The sequence below is a fragment of the Carex rostrata genome, chromosome 2 (genome assembly GCF_964058835.1).
Source record: "Carex rostrata chromosome 2, lpCarRost1.2, whole genome shotgun sequence".
In the NCBI taxonomy this organism is placed as follows: Eukaryota; Viridiplantae; Streptophyta; class Magnoliopsida; order Poales; family Cyperaceae; genus Carex; species Carex rostrata.
The window spans coordinates 8,199,885-8,227,692 of record NC_135919.1 but is presented as its reverse complement, the minus strand read 5'-3'; the positions used below and the strand labels follow the sequence as shown (position 1 = coordinate 8,227,692).

General features: G+C 34.2%; 2 protein-coding genes across 2 annotated transcripts; both read left to right on the top strand.

The window, feature by feature from the left end:
• Window positions 1–11,436: 11,436 nt before the first annotated feature.
• On the top strand, window positions 11,437–18,339 carry LOC144572689 (auxin transporter-like protein 1). Its single transcript, XM_078322355.1, has 8 exons — window positions 11,437–11,717; window positions 12,180–12,447; window positions 12,547–12,732; window positions 13,000–13,112; window positions 13,220–13,403; window positions 13,634–13,731; window positions 15,923–16,388; window positions 17,688–18,339. Exons 2-8 carry the CDS (start codon window positions 12,262–12,264, stop codon window positions 17,907–17,909), a joined length of 1,455 nt encoding a protein of 484 aa, XP_078178481.1. The 5' UTR covers window positions 11,437–11,717; window positions 12,180–12,261; the 3' UTR covers window positions 17,910–18,339.
• Window positions 18,340–20,610: 2,271 nt separating this feature from the next.
• LOC144572682 (Pleckstrin homology (PH) domain superfamily protein) lies at window positions 20,611–21,443 on the top strand. Its single transcript, XM_078322345.1, has one exon. The coding sequence runs from the start codon at window positions 20,744–20,746 to the stop codon at window positions 21,203–21,205; it is 462 nt and encodes a 153-aa protein (XP_078178471.1). The 5' UTR covers window positions 20,611–20,743; the 3' UTR covers window positions 21,206–21,443.
• The last annotated feature ends 6,365 nt before the right edge of the window (window positions 21,444–27,808 follow it).

Here is a 27,808-nt window from a genome sequence, read left to right as displayed (position 1 = left end):
TCTGAATAATTATATATATATTTTTCTTGCGGTTATTTGTTGTTTCGATAATTTATACAATGTGTCCTGCACATTTATAAATTAACCGGTTAACTTTTATACAACGTGTCATACACGTTTATAAATTAACCAATGTTTTTGCTTGTTATTTTTACATAACATTTATAATTTAATTATAACACGTATAATTAATTATAACCATCTTAATATTAATTATAATCAATTTATAATTAATCAGTAAGATTCTCCGAGTAGCTCCTATATGGTGTGACCCAATAGGATCTGTGTTATGTTGGTAAACAGAGTTAAAACTGTTTTAACTTCTGTTAGTCATGGGTGGCATCTAGCAACACATCATGACCATCCAATTACACAGATGATGCTGTACTGTACAATATCACGATCCAGTAAACAATTTACTTGTGTCTGTTCTTCTGTCTCATAGCTATCAGATTAGTTTCAAGGTAGATGTGTGTCATCCTTGCTAACTTAATCTTTTCTTGATCTTGAGCAGATTATCAAATATAATTACTCTTGTAATTATACCGCTAGCAGATAATCTTACTCTATCAAGGGGCCCAGTGATGCTATAGCTCGTATAGAGATACGAGGGACAAATAGTATTCTTGGTAAACTATCACTTCCTCAGCTAAGCTATACATATGGAAAAGCTACCGTTATGACTGCTTTTTACGGACAGCGGTGGATAACAATCACACATACATATTTCTCAGTGTGAACGATAAATACCTCATACTGTAGAACGTGACACTGAATGAAAAACATAAATGACACGAACACAATTCTATTTAATGTTTCATTCGGGGTCTGTCAAATACCATGTTCCTAGAACATGTATCTATGTGATTAAAATGACATCTCGTGTCAGGTGGTTTGTAAAACTTAACCATCTTTTAATCCACATACTAACCTTATCGCGGTAATTAGTGTTCCTGCTAATTACCTTGGTCAGTGACCTTTTAAGAGTATATATCATCTATATTATGGAGTTTCACAATTTCAGTCATGAACTCGAAATGATCCATAAATTCAATAATACTCAAGGCAACAAAATGATATATAAATAAACATTCAATTCATGAACAAAGCTTTATGATAAATTATCGTATTATTGACTTCTAGATTATTACAAACTAACAAAGAGGGGTGGTGCGGAGGGGCGGGGGAGACAGAAACCGAGAGAGAGGGGCGGTTTCTGGCAATTCTGGCGGGTCTGGCGGGTCGGACCGAGAAGAAACGGAGAGAGAGGTGGGGCTGGTGCGGCTCGCCGGCGACGGAGGAGGGAAGAGGGGAGGGGGCGGAACCCCCTCTGTTTTTGGCGTAGAAAGGGGAAGGGGTCGGATGGAGAGGGGGGGTTCTGTCACGTAGAGGGAGAGGAGAGAAAGAGAGAAGGGAGAAGGGGTTGGATTAAATGGGTTGCTTCAGGATCCGTGTTGGTTCAAGATCAAATGGTCCTAAAAATTCTGATTTTTAATATGTGGTCCCAATCAGTTATTTTAATACGTTCTATGTTACAAAAATTAGAATCAAGTCTCGTAAAATTTATCATATTTTCGTTATAATATTTCAGGTGTTAAATTCTAAATTTCAGATTCGAATAAATCAATTCCCTTTATATAAATTTTATATATTCCATTAAATCTCTAAAATTTCTAAATGAACAAATTTTATAAATTCAAAAATCCAATTGTACGAATAATTTCGTATAATTATGCTCTTATTTGGAATTCAATTTATTTATTTATTTACACGAATCTAATTAAATCAATTTCTTCTTTTCTGAAAATTAAAAGGAATTGTAACGGATTTTCTAAGTTTCTAATTTACCGAATAATTATAATTTTATTCCTAATGCTATATTTTATTTTATTTCTAAATCTCTAAATTTTATTATACATAATTTCATACATTATTTATATTTCGAAATTTTAGTTTCATTTTAGTCGGTCAGAAAATTTCTGAACGATTGTTAAGTTGATTAAACTTTTTATTTAAGCCAATTGATCAATTTAATCAAGTTTTAAAATTTTGGAATGTAACACATATATATATATATATATATATTGGAGTAAGGCTTGGGTGCTATGGATAGCATAGAGGCATACGGTGCTATGGCTTAATATTCGAGTTTTCAAAATCCTAACGGTCGATCCGAACCGTTCATCTTGTTCTCCATATTAATATGTGTTTGGAGACCAAATTTTACATTTTTTGGAAATTTTTTACTATTTTTTTAGATAGGTAGAAAATCAAATATCTGAATGGTGCAGAATTTTTTAGATCAAGTGATTTTCTGCCTATCTAAAAAAATAGTAAAATTTTTTCAAAAAATGTAAAATTTGGTCTCCAAACACATATTAATATGGAGAACAAGATGAACGGTTCGGATCGACCGTTAGGATTTTGAAAACTCAAATATTGAGCCGTAGCACCATAGCCCTCTATGCTATCCATAGCACCCAAGCCTTACTCTATATATTGTTCAGCCTTTTATCATCAACTTCTAACGGGTGCGTGCAGCATATTAATTAGAAGTTACTTTGTGATCATAAAGACGAATTCAATTTTCGACTACCACACATTATATATTTACATTCCATCCTCTCAAATATAAATTTTATAGTTTTGACCCTGCATGTTTTATAATTTTTAAAAAAAACTGTTATGAGTATTGTAATGATAAAAAAAAAAAAACAACATGAGAAATTTTATGATGTTTATTTTCACTCTGGTTTTAAAAAAGAAGTAATTAACAAACCTATCAAGCGTGATTAGGAGGAATCAGTATTCAGAACCAAAGAGATAAGAATGGTTGGAAAAGAAATGTAATTGCCAAATGCATTATATCTGAGAAATTATTCTCTGAAAATGTGATTAGGAGGAATCATTATTCAGAACCAAAGAGATAAGAATGGTTGGAAAAAAAAAATGTAATTGCCAAATGCGTTATATCTGAGAAATTATTCTCTCTGAAAATGTCAAATATATCGTTTTCTAAAGAGCCGTTTGGAAGTTTTTTTGGGGTACTTGAGCATTATTTTTATCTTTACTCTGATCATATACATAAAAAGAGTAGATGCCTTATTAGATAGTAATTAATAACCATATTTGGAGAGTAGAACTAGGGTATTCTTAAGTTCATCAAGTTCTTTGGTGAATTCAAGTCTAAAATTTATCGAATCGGCTTTAAATGACGAATCCAAACCGTTGAAACCCGCATGTCTTATGAGTGATGCATTTGCATGTAAACTTTTTTAATTTTAAAATTAATTTATTAACCTTCTAATTTTGACTGCTTGACTTTATAATAAATTAATTCAAATGTTTAAAATTTTCACATGTAGATGTATCACTCATAAGATAGGCGGGTTTCAATGGTTTGAATTTGTCATTTCAAGCCGATTCGATGGATTTTAGACTTGAGTTCACCAAGAGGCTTGGTGAACTTAAGAACACTCTAGTTCTACTCCATATTTGGAAATAGGTACTACATATGCAAGTTGTACAAAGCATAAACATATGAGTGTTTTAAGTTCAAATAGTTGATCAAAACTATTAAACATAATCTTTATATAATAAATGTATATGAAATCAAATTTTACATTTTTTTAGAGTTTTATTTGTCATTTTTAGATGGGTAGAAATTATCCCTTTTAGATGGTTCAAAATTTTCAGATAAAAGTGATTTTCTAAGTTAATTTCTGAGTATATTTTATATAGATATCATATTTAAAAAATTCAGATTAAATATTTAAATTTTAAGAACAAAAATATAATCCATAACAACACGGTCGATCTATCACATGCATTATCATATTCTACTCTAAATCAAAGGCGGATGGAAGAAGTAGATATAGTGGTCAATTGACCTCCATTTTTTTGAAAATTTTCTTATATTTATAGATGATTATATATATATATATTATAGTAAAATGTCACAAAATTGTAAAATTAACTCCATTTTCTATATAAATTTTTCATATAATTGACTTTTATAAATATTAGACTCTCATAGTTTAAAAGTCTGACTCCGTTCCTGCTCTAAACATATAATAATAAGTAATGATCCATGTTCAACTCTTCTAAAAATTTATGGCCAGCATTTCTTCAAAAGAAACAAAAAATAGAAAATGGTCAACGGTTATTTTTTTTATTTTTTTGATTTTTTGCTGGAAAGCCCATGGATGGCGGTCAACGCACAATGCACGAGCAAATGCCATTAATGATTTATTATTTGATCAAACAAAAAGCAATGCAATTTGCGTTCTCTCATTAACTGAACTAATCAATAGTTTATTCCTTTTGCATAAAGAAAAAGAAAAAAAAAAGTTTGAAAAGGGAGGTGACCAGGTGATTCAAAGCTAAAAAAATGAAGTAAAGGTTAAAAAGTAGCATTTAATTTGTTGTAGCTGTGAGTTGGAGGGTCCCACCAGGAAGCCACCAAGCAGACCATCTCCTGCTTGTATGGCAACCGTGGGGTTAATTAGTTTATTTATTTACAAATCCTTTTTTATTTTACTAGAAATAAAAATATTAGACATACAAGAGAAACAGGGTTTGTGTTCTAAGGAGAATATTTTTTAGAAACCATGAATAAAGAAATAAATTTTATCAAACCAACTTGATTGTTTTGTTTTTTTACAAAAACCATAAGAACCGAGATACCATCTCGGTCTCTTTTTTTGGAACCGAATTGTCATTTTGATTCCAGCCGTTTTCACAGATTTCGAAAAAAAACTACGCTGAAAAATTTGAAAATACTTAGGACCGAATTGCCATTTTTGGTCCAAAAAAAAAAAATCGGACTGAAATTAATCATTTCAGTCCTTATGGTTTTTGTAAAAAAAAAAGTAATCATGTTGGTTTCATAAAAAATCTTTTTTCTAATTATACTTTATAAAATAAATTCCCAAGGATTGTATAAGAGAATTTATAGTAAGAGCTTAATTAATTATATTTTATCTGGCGTGTATATCACTTTGCAATCAATTGTGGCTACAAGCTACACATATTCTTAGATCCTTTAGCTAAGATGCCTATGTGCACCATGAGAGAAGCTACAAGCCTACAAGCCAATCTCTCCTTTTTTTTAATAACAATTAAATATTTAGTTAGGCTAGATAAAGACCATAACATGCCATTATCTGTCCTTAAAGGCGGCCATAAATTCCTTGACAAATATATTATATTTTTCCTTATTGTAAATCCCTGGAAAGTGAAGGAATTGGATAGGATTCGAACCATATCTCCAATCCATTAAAGGACAATTAAGTGGGTCTTATTATATCAAATCAAAGAACCAAGTTGATTAATTGACCTAATAATTGGCTCACATGTATGTAATATTGAAGAACAGTTGTGGGAGAATTAAATTTGATATGCATATGTTAGACAAATTAATCTAGCTATAGTTGAGAAAGTTTATTAATTCGGTTCGCTTTCATAAGAAAAGAGTCATCGCTGAGATAATGATTTTTTTTCAAGAATTTTGATGATATTTTTAAATCAATTTGCAAAGTTAAAAAATTAAATTTATAAGTATATTGTTTTTCTGTTTTTTTATTATTATTTTATTTAATGAAACACTGATTTTCAAAAATTCTAAAAAAATATTAATTTTTTTTAAAAAAACGTAAAATTTGGTTTCCAATCACATTTCAATATGAAGAACATGTTGAGAAGTTCAAATTAACTATTTGATATTTGAAACTAGAGATATGAGCGGAAATTAAAACACTCACTTTAATTTGCAAAGCATCGTAATCTCTCTCTCTCTATATATATATATATTGCACTAACAGATAATCATGTGATATGAGTATTCTTTTTGTTCAAAGAAATGATAGTCAAATCTCTAACTTCAATAAATTTTTCAGTAATTTTTTTTTTTAAATCTTCACAGAGACTACGAAGTCGTGCAGTAAGATTTTAAACAAGAAACTTTTTATAGAGAGAATATTTTTCGCTTTAAAAATTGTTTACAAATTTAGTAAGGACGGTTCAAAATTCACACCTCTCTCACCACTTCGCAGTCTCAGCAAAGATTAAAAAATAATAGTAATAAATTATATTATACTTAAGTTAAGTTGATCTCTTTCAGTTCGTCACCTAATAAAAAAAAAAATTAAGGTGCTATGAATAGAAATGTTCCGGAAAAAACAAAACTTGTTATTTCAAATAGGATAAGTCTTTCGCTGAAAAGGAAAAAAAAAGTGTTCGAAAAATTAAAAGGTTTAAAGGGAAAAAAAAAATTAGTTCCAAGGGTGTTGAGTGCGTATCCTCTGAGATATCTCAACTTTTGCGTGACTGACGTGTCCGGTGCCTATTCGAGAGTGATGTAGGGGGTCAGTATTATGTGTGCTTTGAGATTCGTGCAGAACGTATTTAAACAATTGAGATTTTCCATAAAGTCACGCAAAGCTTGATCTCAGAGGATACGAATTCAAGGGTGTTGAGTGCAGATCCTCTGAGATATCTCATATTTTGCGTGACCGACGTGTCCAGTGCCTATTCGGGGTAGCGCAGGGGGCCAGTATTATTTGAGCTTTGAGATTCGTGTGGAATACATTTGAACGGTTGTGATTCTACAGAAAGTCACGCAAAATATGAGATATCTCAGAGGATGCGAATTACAAGGGTTTTGGCCCCCTTTCTCCACTGAAATTCACATCCTCTTCAATACCTGATAAGGGAATCTTTTACACCTACTAGATCTGAACCGTTCTTTTTAACTTGGTACGAATCTGAAAGCACAAAAATACTGTCCCTATTGAAACCCGAATTTCAAACCGGTTGAGATTAATCTCAAAGCGTAAAGTGAGAGTGATCCTGATACGGATTCTCTGCACTGCTGGTAGTAGCGTTTATGGTTTAAAGAATATTGTCGTCCTTGATTTAATATAATTAATACAATTTCTCTGATTAATAATTTTAGTATAACACAAAATCGACCAAATGTGGAAAATACTGTGTTGACTGCTTGACTGGGACCCGCACCAAAAGCAAAGCAGTAAGCACGTAGCCATCCAATAGGGTTTGGTGTTAATTCTTAATTACACCGGAAAAATATCCTTATTTATTATTTTATTAACAAAAGAATTTCGCCAAAGTAGGTCATCATGGACTGCTGGGAGCTAATTATTCGCCTCTCTAGATTTTTCTTTAATTTTTTTCTAAGTATAGTTAACCAGCTCTTGTACAGAAAAATTTGGTATAGTGATCTAAGGATATGTTTGGTTTCAAAATAAGAATGGTTAGAATAACCAAATTAAGAATATATATTATTTGTTTTATTAGTAAAATCTCAAAACTCTTATAGGGACTGTACGGCAACAAAGGATTACACTTTCTTAAGACTTAATCCGCGTCCTTTAACTTCCTTGGCCGCTTAATCCTGCCGAACACCGATTCCTTAGTGTGGATTAAGAATACCTCCTTTAGTTTCTTTTGCCTGGATCTTAATCCTCTGCCGAAATTTTAAGGCACCTCTACCCCTTCATTTAGTTTCCTTAGCTTTCATCTACAGATTAAGATAACTAAACATCTGTTCCTTGGCGCTCCTTAAGCTCTTAATCCTTTATTGCCGAATGGCTCTTAGGAATAGTCTATTTTAATAAGACAAGTTTGGATCCACAATTCTAACTATTATTTTAATAAGATAAAAAGTTTGGATCCACAATTCTAACTATTCTAGCTAGTGTTTGGTAAATGCCCCCGGGGGCTCAACCCGGACCGGTCCGCCCGTGCCCGTGCCCGAACCGGACCGTGCCCCTGTCACGGGTATGCACGGGTATTAAACGGGCCGGACTTGATTTTTCAAAAAAAACCCGTGCATACCCGGACCCCCGTACCCGTTAACCTGTACCCGTGACGCCCGTGCCCGTGAACCCGTTGTACCCGTGTGCCCGTGCCCGTGCCCGTGCCCGGATTTTGCCCGGACCGTCCGGCCCGGCCCGTTTACCAAACACTAATTCTAGCCCAATCAAACACCGAATGGACTATTCCAAATAACCTAATTCTAAAAATAGCATAGTCTCAATCCAATCAAACAGAAACTTAAGAGAGACTACAGGCTAAACTTCTTTTTGTTATTAAAAAAAATGTAAATTTAACATATAGTTTTTACTATTTGTAACAAACTTTTATATATCGTTTTCCTATTAAAAAAAAAAAAAATTCGCCTGTGGCATGTGCTCTTGTTTGTCAATTATCAGGCAGGATGAAAAGTATTAAAAAAAGATGACAAAAGAATGAAAAAGCAAAATCATATCTTCAGAAAATTCATTACAAAGCCAGGAAAGATTGGCCGTCAAATCTAATGAGTCTGGCATGAGTCCTTTTCATTTTTCTAAGACGCACTAACCCACTTAAGATGCCATTATCATAAACTTATTTTTCTTCCTTTCAATAGCTTCTAATCTTATCTTTCTCTTCTATAATGATAGCTCATCACTTAAATTGATCGTCAAAATAGCAAGGCTATCATGACAGTCTACAATTGTGTTACAAAGCACAAAGAGCATTTTATTTCTAAGCATGCTCCACACAAACATGTGTTATATGTCCACCAACGGCATATATGCGATCTTTCCAACCTTAGATCCAATCCAGCATCACATCCATGTTTTCCACTAGAATTCCCATTAACTATTTTTACCGGATTTGCTTTGAGATTCGTGTCAGATTAAAAAGAACGACGAAGATCTCATTGTACACGGTAAGGTACCGTACTAGATTTGAATCCTCCTTGAGAAGCGGTTGTTGTGGGTCTGTCCGATCTCCAATAAATTTATCGGATGCGCTTTGAGATTTGTGTCAAATTAAAAAGGACGACGAAGATCTCATTGTACACGATAAGGTACCGTACTAGATTTGAATCCTCCTTGAGAAGCGTTTATTATGGGTCCGTCTGATCTCCAATAAATTTATCGGATGCGCTTTGAGATTCGTGTCAGATTAAAAAGGACGACAAAGATCTCATTGTACACGGTAAGGTACCGTACTAGATTTGAATCCTCCTTGAGAAGCGGTTATTGTGGGTCCGTCTGATCTCCAATAAATTTACCGGATGCGCTTTGAGATTCATGTCAGATTAAAAAGGACGACGAAGATCTCATTGTACACGGTAAGGTACCGTACTAGATTTGAATCCTTCTTGAGAAGCGGTTGTTGTGGGTCCGTCTGATCTCCAATAAATTTACCGGATGCGTTTTGAGATTCGTGTCAGATTAAAAAGGACGACGAAGATCTCATTGTACCCGGTAAGGTACCGTACTAGATTTGAATCCTCCTTGAGAAGCGGTTGTTGTGGGTCCGTCTGATCTCCAATAAAATTACCGGATGCGCTTTGAGATTCCTGTAAGATTAAAAAGGACGACGAAGATCTCATTGTACCCGGTAAGGTACCGTACTAGATTTGAATCCTCCTTGAGAAGCGGTTGTTGTGGGTCCGTTTGATCTCCAATAAATTTATCGGATGCGCTTTGAGATTCGTGTCAGATTAAAAAGGACGACGAAGATCGCTTTGTACACGGTAAGGTACCGTACTAGATCTGAATTCTCCATGAGAAGCGTTTATTGTGGGTCCGTCTGATCTCCAATAAATTTTGTATAAAATATAAAGTTCAATTTAATTCTATATCTTTTAATGTGAGAATTGAGATAGATGGTTTATGTATTTATTATTAATTGGGTTCATCATCGCCATAAAGAGAGGAAAAGAAAAGACTGCGACTTTATTACTAGAGGGTATATAATATATTTATAATTTATTCATACACCGAAGATAGAGAACTGTCACATCATTGCACGCGGGCTTTTAACTACCGATGCAACGGGTTCATATACACCAAACATAAACAAAAGAAAGAAAACCCCCTGTCAGTGATTGTCTCCTACTGGGGAGAACCGTTCGCCTGTCCAACAATATCTCATGTCGTTCATTCATTGATTATTTGATTGTTCCCAGCAGCTGCTTGATTTTCTTTTTAAAACCAACGAAAATTAGTATCCAATGTGATTTTGTAATATATTTATTTGTGACAATGGCATACTATTTCTTTTAGAACAATTAATTAACATTTAATTCAACTTGTGAACTACATAAATTATTAGGTTAGTTTAGGTTGATTTAAACTAGTAGAGATGTAATTCAAAAGAAGTTTTAATAAGAAAATTTTGAAAGCAAGAACTCAAATTATAATTACGATTGTTGATTTTTATGTTGAAAATCTAGACGATGGTCTTGGCATTGAAATATAAGATTGAAGATCGAGCATCTATTATTTTATTTTATTTTTGAATATTTTGCCGATCTTGAGATCATCATGATATTTATTTAATGCACGTGTGATATTTTTGTTTTCTATAAATTTTAATAACAATACTAAGTCTTTTATAGTAATAGTGTTCAGGGATGAAACTAAAAATTTACTACCACGGGGGTTGAATTTAACAAAAAAAATAATATTATGCAAGATATATTTAAAGCTAAACATATTTGTTGTTTTATTTAAACAATCAATTCATTGATAGACCAATTATATAATTTTATTAAAATAGTAGAAGCTAAGCATGGAATTTACATTTTTTTTTTTCTTCTCTAACTATAGAGGAACTCAGCAACACCCCCCCCCCCCCCCCCCCCGAGTTCAACAAATTATATAATAATTATATGAGATGAGATACGGTGAGCCATAAAGTAAAACGAGTTGGTGCTCCATGACACTATATTTTTATTTTGAAAATTCAAGCAATCGATCCGAACTGTTCAACATGATCTCCATAATAAAATGTACTTGGAGACCAAATTTTACATTTTTTTTGAATTTTTTTTTTACTATTTATTAAGCAATTTTTAAAATCGCTGATCCGATTACTGTTTTACATTTCACAGCAAAACAGCAATTTTCAAATTTGCTTAATAAATAGTAAAAAAATTTCAAAAAGTGTAAATTTTAGTCTCCAAGCACATTTCAATATAGAGATCACCTCTAATGGTTCGGATCGATCGTTTAAATTTTCAAAATAAAAATATGACGTGGAGTACAAACGCGTTTTACTCCATGACTCACTATGACTCACTGTAGCTCATCTCATAATTATATTGTATACTTCCAAATACAGGAACGTTCATGCAAAGTTACAAAATGGGGTTGGACGGAGAAATGTACAACGGTAGGTGCATAACACAAAGCTCCATTTCTTAATGCGGAGAGGTAACTGACAAGCCAGCGTGGTTGCTATAAATAAGAGGCCAGCCTAATGGTTATCCCTTGATCTGAAATATTTCCTTAGCTTCCCATTCCCTCACTGATTAACAGCATACCATACCATACCATATTACCATCTCTCCCCCCTTTTCCTTGTACTGTCGCATCTGCTAAGTGAAAAAAAATAAGAGGCAGTGCGTGCGCGCAGTGTGTAGTTGAAAAAAAGGAGAAACTGAGAAAGCATTTCTTCTGCGCTCTCTCTCTCTCGAGCCCCTTTTACGCCGCCTTGGTGCCCACATTTCCCACTAAAAAGCGCTGTAGACTGTACGCAATAGCACAGTCTCTGTCTCTCCTTCCAATTCCTCTTCTCCCTCCGACACTCTTTTTCATCTCGAGACGCTTTGCGCCGTATTGGAATTCAGATTCGTGAGAAGAAAGTGAGAATCTCTGCTCCGGCGCATTTATTTTTGTGCCAGAGGAAAACAGGTACAATTTATTTCTTCAATTTTGTCGTTTTGGTTTGCTTATTTAGTGAGCTCTGTTCTACCTCTGTAGTGCTTTCTTTTCACTGCGTGTATGCTATAATTAGTGAATTCTTTCCCCGCTATTTCCGCTTACAGTAAAGGTACAACTCACTGTGCATCCTTCCTCGGAAGCTATGTATTAAATCAAATAAAATCTCTAGCAGTAAATGATTCAAGATACATTCCGTTGTAACAATTTATATGTATTTATTACGCTTTGATTACTATATATCCGTCCCATTCTCTGTCTCTTTTTGTTGACTCTTTCCCCTGTTATCTTCAAAGGTTGGTTTCAAATTGTTTTCTATAGATGGTGATTTCTTCCAAAAGTTATTGGTGGAGTATGTTCAAATTCTTTTTTTTTTTTTCCCTTTTTATATCGTTTTCATGCGGTGATGTGTCTATATTTTACATTGTTACCCAGATTGGGACTGACACTAAGAGGGGAATTAAGAATCTAGTGGTGCTTAACCAGAAGAAAACAATTACTCAAGAGGAGATCAAAGATGCCGCCACAAGAGCAAGCCGAGGAGGCGATCGTTCCTACCACCAGTGAAATGGAGATTGATGGAAGCAACAAGGGAGAAGAGAGAGGTGGAGATGAGGAAGCACATGGTTCTTTCAGCATGAAGAGTATCCTCTGGCATGGTGGATCTGTCTGGGATGCCTGGTTCAGTTGTGCTTCCAATCAGGTAATAACTAATAACCCCTCTCTCCCTATGCAAATAAGTGAAATTTTTCTTAAAATTAGAAGTTGTAATTTAAATGCATGTTGAAAAAAATGAAAATAGGTGGCGCAAGTGCTGTTGACGCTGCCGTATTCGTTCTCACAGCTCGGGATGCTGTCGGGTATTCTGTTGCAGCTGTTTTACGGGTTCATGGGCAGCTGGACGGCGTATCTGATCAGTGTTCTTTATATCGAGTATCGTACCCGTAAAGAGAAGGAGGGAGTCAGTTTCAAGAATCATGTTATCCAGGTACTTACTCCAAGCCCCTCTTCCATTGCTACCAAGTTCTTTTATCACTCTCCTTTTTTTTTTCTTTAATTTCTTCTTTCTTTCCCCTTAGTAAGTGGGTGCTAAAAGGAGGAATTAAATTCCTTCTTATCCTTTTTCTTTATTTTATTCCTGGAGGCATGATGTATGATGCTAGCCTCCAGCAAAGTATGAGTTATTTTTTGTATGTGAAATTACAGAAATGACCTTATGTCCTCTTGTTTGACTCTGTTTTGTAAATGTGAACAGTGGTTTGAGGTGCTGGATGGTCTTCTAGGTCCCTATTGGAAGGCAGCGGGCCTTGCCTTCAACTGTACCTTCCTTCTCTTTGGTTCTGTTATTCAGTTGATTGGTTGTGCTAGGTACTGCATTTTGATCCCCATTTTGGTTAAATTACATTGCATGCGAGATTGGATCTGAAATTGTTAATCAAAATAGATTGATTATCTTTTTGAATGATTTCATGCAGTAACATATACTACATAAATGATCATCTCGATAAGAGAACGTGGACATACATATTCGGAGCTTGCTGTGCTACGACAGTGTTCATACCTTCATTCCACAATTACCGAATATGGTCATTCCTTGGATTGTTTATGACCACCTACACTGCCTGGTATCTTACCGTTGCTGCCCTTGTACATGGCCAGGTATATACAGCTTTACTTTCAATTTACATGCATATAATATATTTGCACAACAGAATCAAGACAACAGAGGATACAGAGCCCCTCCTCAACTTTGTCTTGTTCTTGACCCTCATCCTCTGTTTTACTTTTTGTTGCTTCCGTAGCCAGTTTATAGAAGGGTATAAGACATTTTAATTTTTTTTAATGTTTTCCTTGTAATAATGGTGTATAATTTATAATGATGATGTCAGGTTGAAGGTGTGAAACACTCTGGTCCAGACAAGCTAGTGCTCTACTTCACCGGTGCTACCAACATTTTATACACTTTCGGCGGCCATGCTGTCACTGTGTAAGTTGGCATGCTCTTCCTTTTTCTTGTAAAAACAATCTCATAATACTCTTCCCCCCCACAAGAAAAAGACATACTGCAATCCATTCCTGTTGTCTATGATAGTGTCTGGGATGTTCATGAGGTAAAGAGAGCTAGAATCAAGTGCTCACTTTTGCAATTATACATTCAACTGGTTTTTTTCTAGGAGGCCAAAATGTAGGGGTGTCAAACTTTCAATGGTACTCTTTTACCTATTTACTTGGCCTATATCGTATTCGATAAGACGGGTACGGTTAAGATTTTTTATTAGCTTATCAAATACGGGTAAGCGTGAAGTTTTTTTTTCATCTGTTAACATGACAAGGATCTGGATAAAGAGTATTTCGTACACAGTTATCTTATACAGTAATTATTAATAATAAAAATTATAAAATATACATATATAAATATATATTTATATGAGGATGATGCGTGAAATAATATAGTTTGATTTATGGCCTATATATCTATTTCAAGGCACCCTTTTATCTGTTTTACTTTTTACCCGACGTGTACCGGATTCGATAAGATAGATATCGGTAAGGGTGTTCGATAAAGTTTTTTTAAACATATTGATAAGGGTATGAAAATGCTTCCACTCGACCTGTCTCGTACCCGTTAACACCCCTACCAAGATGGACCTTCCAATTACCTTTCTGTTGTAGCTTTTCCACCTTTCTATGACAACAGAAGAACAGAGTGTTTTTGGCAAAAGCAATATAACTAGTGCTATCCCGTTGCTTCCAATTACCTTTCTATTGTAGCTTTCCCACCCTTCTATGACAACAGAAGAACAGAGTGTGGTGGTGAAAAATGAGTGTGGCTTTTCATCTGCTGCAGCTTTTGCTGGGTGGAGCAGATGACATAATTCACCCCTCTCACTGTTAGAGATTTGGTTTTCATCCTTCCGGTCCCCTACCCCATTTTTTTTCCCATTTTCCTGTAGAAAAGCCAAATGCTGTGATTGTTTTTTCTTTGAACCACTCTCACAGAGGTATTTTAATTCCTAGTTTTTTAGGCAAGTGTAATACAGCTGGTTGCATTTCACTTGTGTGACCTCTGATAAAATGTCATTCCATCTGTTCCAACTTCCTGTAGCCATTTATTAAATTACCTGTACATCTATCCCTAGGATTTGTTATATAATACTTTTATTCCCTCCATTGGATCAAAGCTGATTGGACATTTGGCTGGTTAATCTAGTCTGTTTTTGCAAGAAATAAATTATTCAAAATTTGTTTTTATTATTATAAAGGGGTAATAATTAACAATTAGTGTGGAAATGAAACCTCATATGGCCAAGCAAGTGGTTTAAACTATTCTTGTTGCTCTCGTCAATTGATCATAGGCACCAACTAAAAGGTGATGAAGTGGCGAACAAGAATAGTGCGAGGTGTTTAAGATTATTAGAAAGTAATTCTTAGTGGATCAGTCTTTCGGCTTAGCCTTGTGGTTGAGCCTTTAATTGGTTAATTAGAAGTAGATTTTGGGGACCATTTGATCCCAAAATTCCCAAGTTTATGACAGCACTAGTTATATTGCTTTTGCTAAAAACATCACGGATCCGCCACAACTTCTTATCTCAAAGAGTGACATAAGATTGCTAACCATTGCATTGAATTTACACAAACAATCTTTCTCAATTTATTGTTTTCCAGCACTGAACTACAGCTAGATGAGTACAAAGTGAAAAAAGATTAATCTTACTTAATATGTTTTTTATATTCATCTAACGGCTTTATGCTTTGGATCCAGTACTTTTTACAATTATGATAAGATTTTGTGAAAGTTGACAAGATTCCTCTGGCCATGTACATGGAACCTTTACAAAGAGAAGCATTAACTACTTTTGAGCTTTTTTTAAACACAAGCAAATTGCATAATCAGGCAAGCATGTGCATGAGGCCGTTTTGTTCGTTCAGCCATATTTCTTTAGTGGAGATTAATTTATTTTTTATTTGTCCCACCAGCTCCAGTTCATCACTGGTCCACACTCCACAGTCCAGACACTATATTTGACAAAACACTTCACTTTTATTATTAAACATTTCTCATACATCTCTTGCTCAGAATATATATATACGTTTATATATTACAACTTGAAAATGATGTTAATTTTTTTTCATTATCAAGATATATTGGAACCTAACAATTTTGTTTTAATTTACAGTGAGATAATGCATGCAATGTGGAAGCCACAGAAGTTCAAGAACATATATTTGATGGCAACTCTGTACGTGTTTACTCTGACCTTGCCGTCAGCGTCAGCCATGTATTGGGCATTCGGTGACATGTTGTTAACCCATTCCAACGCCTTTTCCCTGCTACCAAAAAATGGTTTTCGTGATGCTGCAGTGATACTGATGCTCATACACCAGTTCATCACTTTTGGATTTGCATGCACCCCGCTCTATTTTGTGTGGGAAAAAGTGATTGGGATGCACGACACCAGGAGCATCTGCTTGCGAGCCCTAGCCAGGCTTCCCGTGGTCATACCGATCTGGTTCTTGGCTATTATTTTCCCCTTCTTTGGACCAATCAACTCTGCTGTGGGGGCCCTCCTTGTCAGCTTCACTGTTTACATCATCCCTTCTCTTGCCCACATGTTGACATATCGTAGTGCCGTTGCTAGACAGGTTTGGGCTTCGTTCCTTCTCTTCATTATTCTTTAATCAATACATTGGTGGTGCTAGGTAAAGGTGTGATTAAATGCAATGGCCAATGATTAAATGTCAGACAGTGCAGCCTTGATGATTTGTCAAAGTGTGTTAGAAAATCACATATCAGCTGTTTTACCCCACCAACCAGTAATTAGATAGATGTCTTTCCTCTAACTTTGGCCTATATAACTTAGCTTAAGAGAATAATTATATGCTTCAGCTGTTCTTTTATTGTAGCAATCATTTAATTCATTTGTATTGGGGGTTAATTTTAATGGAAAGATGTATTAGGTAAACTTGTCCTTTTGTGCGCTGTGGGCCTAAATTTCTCCTTTTGTAGCGGATGGTCCCGTTCCTGTTTGGTTCCTGTTATCTACAGTATCTATAGTACCAACAGTACATTATCCCTATAATTATCTATTTTCATATCTCACACCCACAATTTTCTCTCTTAATCTCATCCTTTTCTCTGGTCCTTCAGGATTATAACAGATCAACCATATTCATAAACAATAAAAATGCTAAAAGTACCCATGTTGAACAAATTTGATGTAGCTTTTTCACAACTTGAGATAATGGTGTCAAATTTGAGAGCTGTAAGAACATCAAAGTTAGTATAAAGTCTAAAAATTATGAATTGAAACGGAAAATCACTGCTGGTAACTTGAGATAATGGTGGTCAGTGGTGTATGCTGTGAAAGCTACATCCATCGAAGGTGGTGTGTGGCTGTCAATCTATGTTGGAATTGAATCGTATTCACTATTATCCACTCGTTTATTTTCCTCCACTTCTTTGTGTTTGTAATGTGGGTTCCAGTGTGCCACTTAAGAGGCATGGCTTGGGACTGTGACTGCATTAATGGTGACGGTGGCACCTTTCCTTTCCCCTCTCCTCTCTCTATCTAATTAAGGCTCAACAATTCCCTTCCACAAATATTTCAAAAAACTCAAGTGTCCTGTGATATATTCAGATTATTTGATCTAATTTGCTTCAATTTTCTAAGTGATTTGTCGTATCATGATTGAATTCGGATTTTTTATCAAATTTAAACGGTTTAGATAGACTCATTGAATTATTGGTATAATTTTTTTATTAAACGCAAACTGTTTGTTTTGCAGTTGTCACCTTATTAAACATGTATTTATAGAACCGAAATCAAAAGTCCTCTTCATTGATTTTAATTCAGGATACCAATCATTGGTATGCATAAAGATTCATTATTTTACTGTGTGATATTTACTGCAGTATATTGACTTCTTAATTTACAATTGCAGAATGCTGCAGAGAAGCCCCCCTTCTTCTTTCCAAGTTGGACATGGATGTTTGTGTTAAACACATTTATTGTGGGGTGGGTCTTGGTAGTGGGCTTCGGCTTGGGTGGGTGGGCCAGTATTACCAATTTTGTAAGACAAGTGGACACATTTGGGCTTTTTGCAAAGTGTTATCAATGCCCAAAGCCTGAACCTGTTGCTGCAGCTCCCCTGTCCCACCACTAGCAACCACCCCTCTCCCTCCCTCCTGTCTCGAGAATACTCAGAATTTACTCACCAGTACTCTAAAGTTAGTTAGTCTTCATCAAGCCCAACTCTGCGGCTCTGCCCCTTTTTGGTGACGCGTTACATATAACAGAAGGCGAAGAAGCAATCCAGTGTGGGTCCCTACTGACCTCCACCGGCCGGCCATCTGCAACTGCTGCGCTAGTTATCTTCTTTTTTTTTATCTTTTTTTTTTTTCTTTTTTTTGAGTGTTGATTGGCTTTCTCAATATATATTGATAGTGATGGTGGTCTCTTGTGTTTGTTAATTGACCTCTTATGCTACAGATATTATATTGGCTTGAGATGTGGTGTTGCTTTGGTAATTTACTAAATGGATGTACTGATTTCTTATTTTAGCAAAGTAAAAGCAAAAAAAAATTATATCTTTATGTAAATTTATGGCCTGTAAGTTGTACTTCTTGTTTTGCGTGGGTATTCATTTTTCATATCTAATCCAGCGCAGTAATTGCAAAGATCACCAAACGGTGAATATTTTAACAAAACATTTTGAGTGAGTCTATGGTACTATGCATATTACGATTTGGTCCGTAATACGGATTAACTGTTCAACATGATTTTCATATAAATATGTCCCTGAAAATCACTGTTTTTGGATGGTCTAGAATTTTATGATTAAGGAATTTTCTATCTATTTTAAAAAATTATAAAAAAGTATAAAAAAGTATAAAATTTGATCTGTAAGTACATATTTATATGGAAAATATGTCGAATGGCTCGGATGTACCGTTAGAATTTTGAAAATAAAAAATTGAGCCGTATTACATATCAAACCGTGACATGCATAGTAGCATAGACTCACTCAAACATTTTTGTTTGGCGACCGAACAGTGTTAAGTGTGTGTGAGTGGGTCGGTTCTTGTCATTATTGCTTGCATGGCTACGAACAAAATCATGTATTGATTCCTCAAAAGGTCAATATATAATCCATGTGCTGTTGAAGTGTTGAACCTAAACAACGTGGTACACTACATGTATGGTGTGTGATGTTACTACAGAATGGACACTGTAACACACTTCACAAATGTGTTTCAAACCCACTTGTTACGAGGCGCACATGCACATGTGCCCTGACTATGACCACCACATTGATTTGCTTAAACCTCCAAATCCCATACTTTTTATTGTTTACTTCTTCCACATGCATCAATTATCAACGCATCCATTGAATTTTCTGCCATTGCAAGTGGACATTAACTGAATCTTGGTTTTTATATTGCTGTATTATTTTAAGGGATATCAAATTCGTTTTTCATTTATTGTGCAAGATCTGTCGGAAAATAATAATCAATCGAGTCTATAAATCACAAATAAAGGTTAAAATACAAACAATAATCTGAACAATTTGGTTGCCATGCGGCTCTATGCCTTCCTGTCGGATTCATTTTATTTCAATATTGATGTTACAAATTCCCCCGCTGTAGAAATTAAAGTATTATTTTCTCACATGTGCAGTGAATCATATATATTTTATTGTGATGCATCCTATAAAATGAAGTGAAGTTGATTAAACAGTGAATAGAAATATTGAAATATAATCAAGCAGGTGCCAACACAAAACACTTCTAATGGGAGCACCGCACGATGCATGGGGCATTCACATTCATCAGGCCGAAAATTAATTTAAAATTCATCAAAGCGATACTAGTCCCTCCACGGCTCCACCCCTTTCTTTGTAGATTGAAAATTTTGGAAACAAATCTGCTGAAATCCCCAGGATTTCAGGATTATGAAATTATCAATTTAACCGTCTATATGTTTCGAAATTCGTGCATAAAAAACTGTCTGCTTTGAGATTCATGTATAAAAAAACTTTGAGAGTTGGATATTGAATTTCAGGTTCCCTAAATTCCATGGGGATTTCAGTAGATTTGATTCCGATTTTTTTTTACTGAATAATAATAATGTGGTGCCATTTTTTATTTGTTAAAAATGACACCACATGCTATTAAATAATAATAATAATAATAATAATAATAATATAATTGCAAAAATAGGGCCGGACAAAACACTTAATTTGGTGTCTATTTGAAATATTGAAGGGGGTCCATTTTGAGATATATATCAAAATCAAACTGTAACTGATGACTCAGATCTCATTCTCCTCAGTATTGCGCTGCATCTGAATTCCAATTACTGAAAAAAATTCCCGGTCCGATATGTAGATGTGAGGAGATGGACCGGAACTATTTGGGCCTGTATTATTAAACTCTTCCCCCAGCAGTTGTCACCGAATCAATTTGGGCCTAGATTTTGGAAAAAAAGAAAGTGCTCATAAATGGCCCAAAAAGCCCAACTTCCTTTTTTTCTCCTAGTCGGTCTGAACAGTAAAGTTCTGTTTGCAGTTATCTCTTCCTGCTCCCGTACAAAAATAAAATTCCCCAATCGTATATGGATCCGTATCCTCCCAGGTACCTGACTCAACACAATTGAAATGAACGGTTCAGATTTACTCTTAGCCGGTCGGGATTCGGGATGACAGAGGGGCAGGATTATTTGTGCTTTGAAATGCGTGCAAATCCATTTTCGGACCGTCCGATTCAATTCTACTCAAGCAGATAACTTGAGGGGATACGAATTCGTACTTATATTCGTCTCTGCACAAAAGTAAAATTCAGCAATCGTGATCTCTATTTAGTTTTCCTCCTCTTGTGACCTTGTCTGGTGTCGTACGCTCAGACAGTTTGATATTAAAATTGGATAGTGAAGGAGGTCGAATCGATCGATCCAAATCGAATCCGATCGAGTTTGAAAGAGTAGACGAAGAATTCATTCATGGCGGTGAGCTTGTGGAGAGCTATAGTAGGTGGACCAAGCGCTGGAGAGGATGCGAGCGGAGGTGTAGAATTCTGGAACAATCCAGAGCGGTCAGGTTGGTTGAACAAGCAAGGAGAGTACATCAAGACGTGGAGGCGCCGTTGGTTCGTGCTGAAGCAAGGAAAGCTCTTCTGGTTCAAGGAATCGGTGGTGACACGCGCTTCGGTGGCACGTGGCGTGATCCCGGTTGCGTTGTGTCTGACAGTGAAGGGTGCTGAAGATGTGCTGAATCGGCAGTTCGCGTTTGAACTCTCGACCTCGAATGACACCATGTACTTCATCGCTGATTCGGAGAAGGAGAAGGAGGATTGGATCAACGCCATCGGACGCTCCATTGTGCAGCACTCTCGATCTGTTGTCACTGACAATGAGGTGCTTGATTATGACAGTCGCCCTCCTTCCCAGTCCCAAAACTCCTAGGTCCGTTTATGGTCTCTGTCTTTTCTCTCTTTGTGTTTGTGCGTGTGAGTGTGTGTTTGTGGTGAGTGTTCTTATGCTGAAATTACAAAAACAACTGTCATTACAATAATTTTGTGTAGATCTCGGGTTAATTAATTCTAGCTTATTTAAGTTCTGATGCATTGTATATTTCTTGCCACACGGGTTTCATCTTTCATGCATTTAATTGCTTCTGGTGATGTATGTATTGTTTCTGTTAGTTTATTTTATTTGTTTTATTTGTGGACTGTGGATATGTCTGTGTGTGCGCGCGCGCTTGTCTGAACTCGCTCGTGTTAGTTTGACATTTCTGATGCATATTGAATTGAAGGTTTGAGAAAAACAAAGACTCTCAGATAGTCAGGTTGTGATATTTGATTACAACTGAAATGATTCCTAACTACAACTGATTGAAATTACTGAGGTTCAGAATATAAACCTTGTATATTCTGAACTTCACATTGCCTATGATTCTTTTTGTTGGATGAGCAACTCTGTAATACCTCATTAGTTCAAATTCTCATTTGTTGGGGGGGTTTAAACAAATTCTCACTCTTTGTTGTCAGCTAAGGCTCGCCCCCTATTCTTGTCTCTGTGAATGGTCATAATTCATTTCAGAAACTAGACTTTTTTTGGTATGTATAGAACAAACCAAGACACTTTGGCCTTTTCTGGTTTTAACATAGAAGCTACTCACTGGTCATTTATTATTGTTATGTTTCATCATAAGTATGTGAGGATTAGGTGGTCAATTCCAGGATATGGCAAAGTCCAGTTCTTTCTTACAAGCTCCCCTGCACAGTCACAATTACAAGTCAGCAATGGATGGCCTCCACGGGCTTTTATTATTCTATGGAATCCACATGTCGGTGACTTCTAACAGGTCGCTGTACCAGGGAGTTCTTAACTGAGGACTTGAATTCAACTATGCATAATTAGAATACATCTTCCTCTTTTAAATATTACCTGCCATTATTCACTCAGTACTTAAGGACCCGTATATCTTTGGACATACATGATTTTTCCTTGTCTGGAACGGCTTATTCTTCAATGATGAACCCAATAGAACATGTTTCCTGGCCATCGATAGCATGATTTAGTGCAACTTAATAGACTACCCTTGTTTTGTCCATGTCTTGTTTTTCACATCCTTGTTTCTTGTCTCTACAAATGATACATCTTACTGGGCACACTCTTTGGATGTAAGATATCTACTAGTTGAGCCTATAATTGTTTTTAACTATCATGCATATGCATTTGTAGTTTCCAGGACAAACTTTTACTTTCTATACTAATCTTTCTGGTATTGAGTTGGTTATGCTACGATCGAGAAGTACTGTTAATATTGTGCTCCTTATATCTGACTGGACTGAATGTTAATATTGTGCTCATATCTGACTGGATTGAATTCTAAATTTCTCAGTTTATTGTCCCATAATTAATGTGTTTTACTCGAATTTTAGTAAGATTGATGCTGAACTTTGTATTCCGAGGCTGAAATTGCTATCTGGCTTTGGTTATGCCTATTAGGGCCTGTTCGGTAGAACATTTCCCATGGGTTTTTTAAGGTAAAAGTAATATATTGGTATTTTTACCTTGGAAGCGTTCGGCACAAGGGTATTCTATCCAATTAAATTCTTCAAATTGCTATCCTTTACTGTTTTGACTGTGTGTATGCATGGGAAAAAAAAAAAACTTTGATCAGAGCTCTGTTTTTTTTTCTCCCATTTGGCAGAGCTGCATCTTGGTTAGAGAGATGCTTCAATAATTTTGACAGATCGCTCCAAAATAATATTTTGGCAGATGCTTCAATGATTTTTTTTATAAATTTTTGACATATACTACTAGCCCTCTATTTTATCATGTGTAATCTATAAAAAGGAAAAAAAAAATAGTGTGGTCTAGTGTTCCTTTTTTTATATTTAATTTGAAAAATAAAAAAAAAAACACTAATGAAAAGAAGAAAATAATAAGTATTTAAATTGTGATTAAGCTAAAATAGTTTAAAATACATAGATACAAAAGTTGAAATACAAGACTAACAATAATTCAAATTGCATTTTAGTATTACATCTTTTATAAAATTTAATATCCTAAACAAGCACAATTAATAATACAAGAAATTATTAAACAAGCATAATTAACTAACAACACTTAATTTTAATAGATTAAGCTAATTTTAAGTTAAGTTTCTATTCTGATGTCTAATATAATCATCCCACATAAGCTTAGTAATTTCATCTCTATTTTTAGAATATGATATATACAATTATATTGATCATAATCAGTGATTAAGAAAAACAAACCAACATCCTAACAAATTTCTTATATATTTGCTGAACATCTATATTCTAAAATTTTCTGATGGGTTAAATAACTTTGATTTTGACAAATTGAAATTCCTATTTTCATATTAAAAATTCTCATTTTCACAAAAGTCCCTTGTTGCCGAACATGCTTAGGCCATGTTCGGCAGTAGCTGGATTTGGGAGGAAAAATGACTTCATCGATATTTTTTTCCCATTGTCTGTTCGGATGCTAGTTGTAATACCATCCTCAATACCCACATGGTTCTTTCACCCTTCTCTTTCTTCATCACTTGTAAGGAAAAAAAAAATTATATCAAGGCTCCGTTTTTTTTCCCAAGAGTTGAAGCTATTGTATTGTTTTTTTTTTTTTTTTGCTAACAAGAAAACATTAATTGCGAAAAGACATAAATTTGTACTGTTTTGCATTGTTGCATATAAGTATATTTTCACGACCTTAACTTAAAAATAAAAAGCAAAAATATATAAAATGATTTGTAATAGTAAAAGGTTAAACTAGTTTAAAATGCATAAATTCAAAAATAGAAACACAAAACTTAACATAATTAAATATACGAATAACATTTCAACTAGTTTAAAACTTTAAATACATAAATCCAAAAATTGAAACACAAAGCTTAAAGTCATTTAAATACAAAAATAGCATTTAATAGTACAATAATGATTGGTTAAACACAAAATTTAAAATAATTAAACAAAATATAATTTAAAAGTACATGAAATTTTTAATTGAACAAAACACAAGACTAATTTTTAAGTTAAGTGTATATATTAATCATAATCAGTTATTAGTATCAATACGCTTAATATAATTTAATTTTAGTATTACATCTTCTATAAAAAAAAAAATCAACTTCCTAACAAATTTCCTGTGTATTGACCGAACACCTATATTCTAAAATTTACCATAGATTAAATAACTTTGATTTTGATAAATTGAAATTCCCATTCCCATATTAAAATTTCTCATTCCTACAAAATTTAGTTGTTACCGAACAAGCCCTTATAGTTTTCTCAAAAAACATAGATTTTGGTAAACATGGTACGGATATCTTCAGGATCTCAAGAGAGTAAAGATATTACTCTTTGCTAACTTGATTAGTTTGATGGTGGTATATAACTAAATATAAAGGAAATGATCTTCAGAATATCAAAAGACTAAAAGATATTATTAGCTTGTTCCAAGATTGGTTTCATGGTGCTAATTATAAAGCAGGTGATATATAGAATGTCCAAAGGATAGCCGACGGCTTCTCTGAAAAAGAGGAATTTATATATATATATAGACATCATAGCTTATTGATTTAGATTTGTTTTTTTTTCATCACAAATTTGAAACTAGCTATTTTTCTGTAGAATATTAGCTCACTTAATTTAACAACTAGATAGTTATGACTTATGAGCTTTGCTAAATATAAAATAACAAAAATAAGGTAAAAACCAAAAGGGAAATAAAAGTATAAGTTGACTTGTGCAATGATTCCAACTTTTTTTTATTTAAAATAAGGATGTTAAAAAGTGAGACGGACACGTCATAAGATAAAACGGTACGGTACGGTACGATATGTATATTCATTGTGTCGCAACTTGGGTGTGATGTCTATCCACCGGCTATTTTTTTTAATACCCAAAAAAAAAAAAAATTATAAAAATTACCTCCGATTATCTTTTTTTTTATATATGCCCCGACCGCTGGGTTGTGGAGCGGGCGAAAATTCAAGCAAGCCGCGTCATGCCCGGGCTATTAAAAAATAAAAAAATCGGAGCCCAGTGGTCGGAGCATATATAAAAAATAAAAAAATCGGAGGTTATTTTTATAATTTTTTTTTTTGGGTATTAAAAAAAATGGCCGTCTATCCACTTAATGTGATTATCCTTTCAACAAATGATACGACGCGATACGCAAACCAATATGATTACAGCATAGCACATGATCTACGTTGCATGGATACGGGTACGGGTATCGTGTCGGATACGACACGGGTACGGAGACGCGGTAATTCTCAAAAATAGAGGATACAACACAGCTATTATATATTTATTATTTTAATTATATTATTAATTTCTTTATAAATTAAATATTAAAAATTATGAATAAAGAATTTCGTATAACATTTAGTTAAATACAATACTTGCGGCATTATAACATAAAAATAAGTTGGTACTGTGGTTCGGAGTTTGTTGCATTTAACCCCATTCCCAGGTTCGATCCCTGCAGCTAGCACCATTTTTTGATTAATTCACTGGTCTACACGCGGTTCACAGCTCACGGTGCACCAAGCTGGCGTGTCCCGCCCGTATCAAGCCATATCGGCAGGGTCAACCAGGTGTCGGAGACCGTATCAAACTGGTAGGGACACGCCAGCTGGCATGTCTAATACGTATCGTACGCGTGTCGGAGGCGTGTCGGTGTTGAATACATATCGGACACGGGTACAATGGCTTTCTACGAGTGTCAGGGTAACATAGCACATGATACAACATGTGTTACTAAAATAACATAAAATTTATATTATTATTTATTCTACACAGCAAATCAAATTTAGGTAATAAATTTATATATACACACTTTTTTTTGTTAACATTTTTTCTTTATTTTTCAATTTTTTTTCCTTAAACAAACTTAAAATAAATAAAAAATAGTTCAATGTAACAATAGAAGGGATACAATTACACTCTTTTATGGTGATATCGGATTACACTCTATGTTTTTAAAGTCCAAACAGTCGATCCAAACCGTTCAACATGATGGATATGTTAAAATGTATTTGCAGATGAAATTTTTTAATATTTATTAAGATGTGTACAAAAAATCAATGATCTAAAAATAACGATTTTGTAAAATACTTAATAAATAGTAAAAAAATTCAAAAAAATATAAAATTTGATCTGCAAGCACATTTTAATATATCCATCATGTTAAATGGTTTATATCGACTGTTTGAAATTTGAAAACTTTAAAAATAAAGAATATAATTCTGTGTCACCAAAAAGATGTAAGGGGATCCCTCCTCAGGTAACTAATATGACTTACATGTTCAAAAGTAACGAGTCATATAACGTTTGATCACAGTATTGGACGTGTCGTGATCATTATTAACGATATTAATAAAAGTGATCGGTCATGATGTTACCAATATATTGTGATCATTCTTTACGATTTTAGTAACACAGTATATAAAAACTTAACTTATGACCATAGTGACAAGATATCCGAATTATATCCATTTAATTCTTTTTTGAGGCGATGCCGAACCGAACGCCGAATTATTCGGTTGACCGAATTTTGATCGAATTAAACCCGAATAATTCCCGAATTTTACGAACTTTTTCCGAATTTTCCGAATTATTCACGAATTTTTCCTAAAATTTTTCCAAGAATAATTATTTTTTTGCTCCCTTGCAGGACTGAGATTTCTGATCCGAATAATTCTGAATCATTCCCGAATTATACCCGAATCACGAATTTTTGATCTCTTCGAACCGAATCCGAATAATTCATTTGTCACTATGCTTACGACTGCCACATCATATAACATAAATCACGCGGTAACAAAGAGACAATAAATCACTAATAATGGGGTGAGAAAAGAAAATACGACTAAAAAAGGAACGAGAAGTTTGGAAATGGAGAGAAGCAGAGAACGTAAACAAGTTTAAAGTCAGTTTGATCGGAAAAGATATTGTCCAATTTAGTAATTGTTTCCCCTACTTACTAATTTTGTAAAATTAAGACAAATGTTTGAAGGTAAGAAAAAATAATTGTCTTCTTAATTCTTAATATTAATCTTTATTTTAATTGATTATATTAAAAAAATATATATATATGTGAGTTTAAATGAGAAATAGTTAATTTTGATAATAATCTCCAAGAAGTTCTTATGGATATATATAAAAAAAAAAGTTTCTATGTTGGAGAGAATAATCTAAATATATATTTTTAATAAAATATTAAAATTTAATATTCGTATAACCTTAGAGCATCTACATCCGTAAAACTCTTGGAATTTATAAATAACTGTTAACTAATTTTTAGAAATTTTGTTTCTGAAAGTTTCTAAATCCTCACATCCCTGAAACTAAAATTAGAGTTTCTTAATTGCCACATCAGCAAATAAATTACAAGAGAGAAGAATTTCAGCGAATTATTTGGCCACGTCAGAGTTTATAAACGGTTTCTTATTAAAAAACTTTGAAGCAAAGTTGCTAAATAAGAAACTCATCTGCATCCCTAAAACTGGTTTAGAAACTGTCAAGA

Coding starts and splice junctions, on each gene's coding strand:
- LOC144572689 (XM_078322355.1), top strand. CDS start 12,262: ATGCCGCCACAAGAGCAAGCCGAGGAGGCGATCGTTCCTACCACCAGT. Junction 12,733..12,999: donor TCAAGAATCATGTTATCCAG/GTACTTACTCCA, acceptor AAATGTGAACAG/TGGTTTGAGGTGCTGGATGG. Junction 13,404..13,633: donor CTGCCCTTGTACATGGCCAG/GTATATACAGCT, acceptor TGATGATGTCAG/GTTGAAGGTGTGAAACACTC.
- LOC144572682 (XM_078322345.1), top strand. CDS start 20,744: ATGGCGGTGAGCTTGTGGAGAGCTATAGTAGGTGGACCAAGCGCTGGA.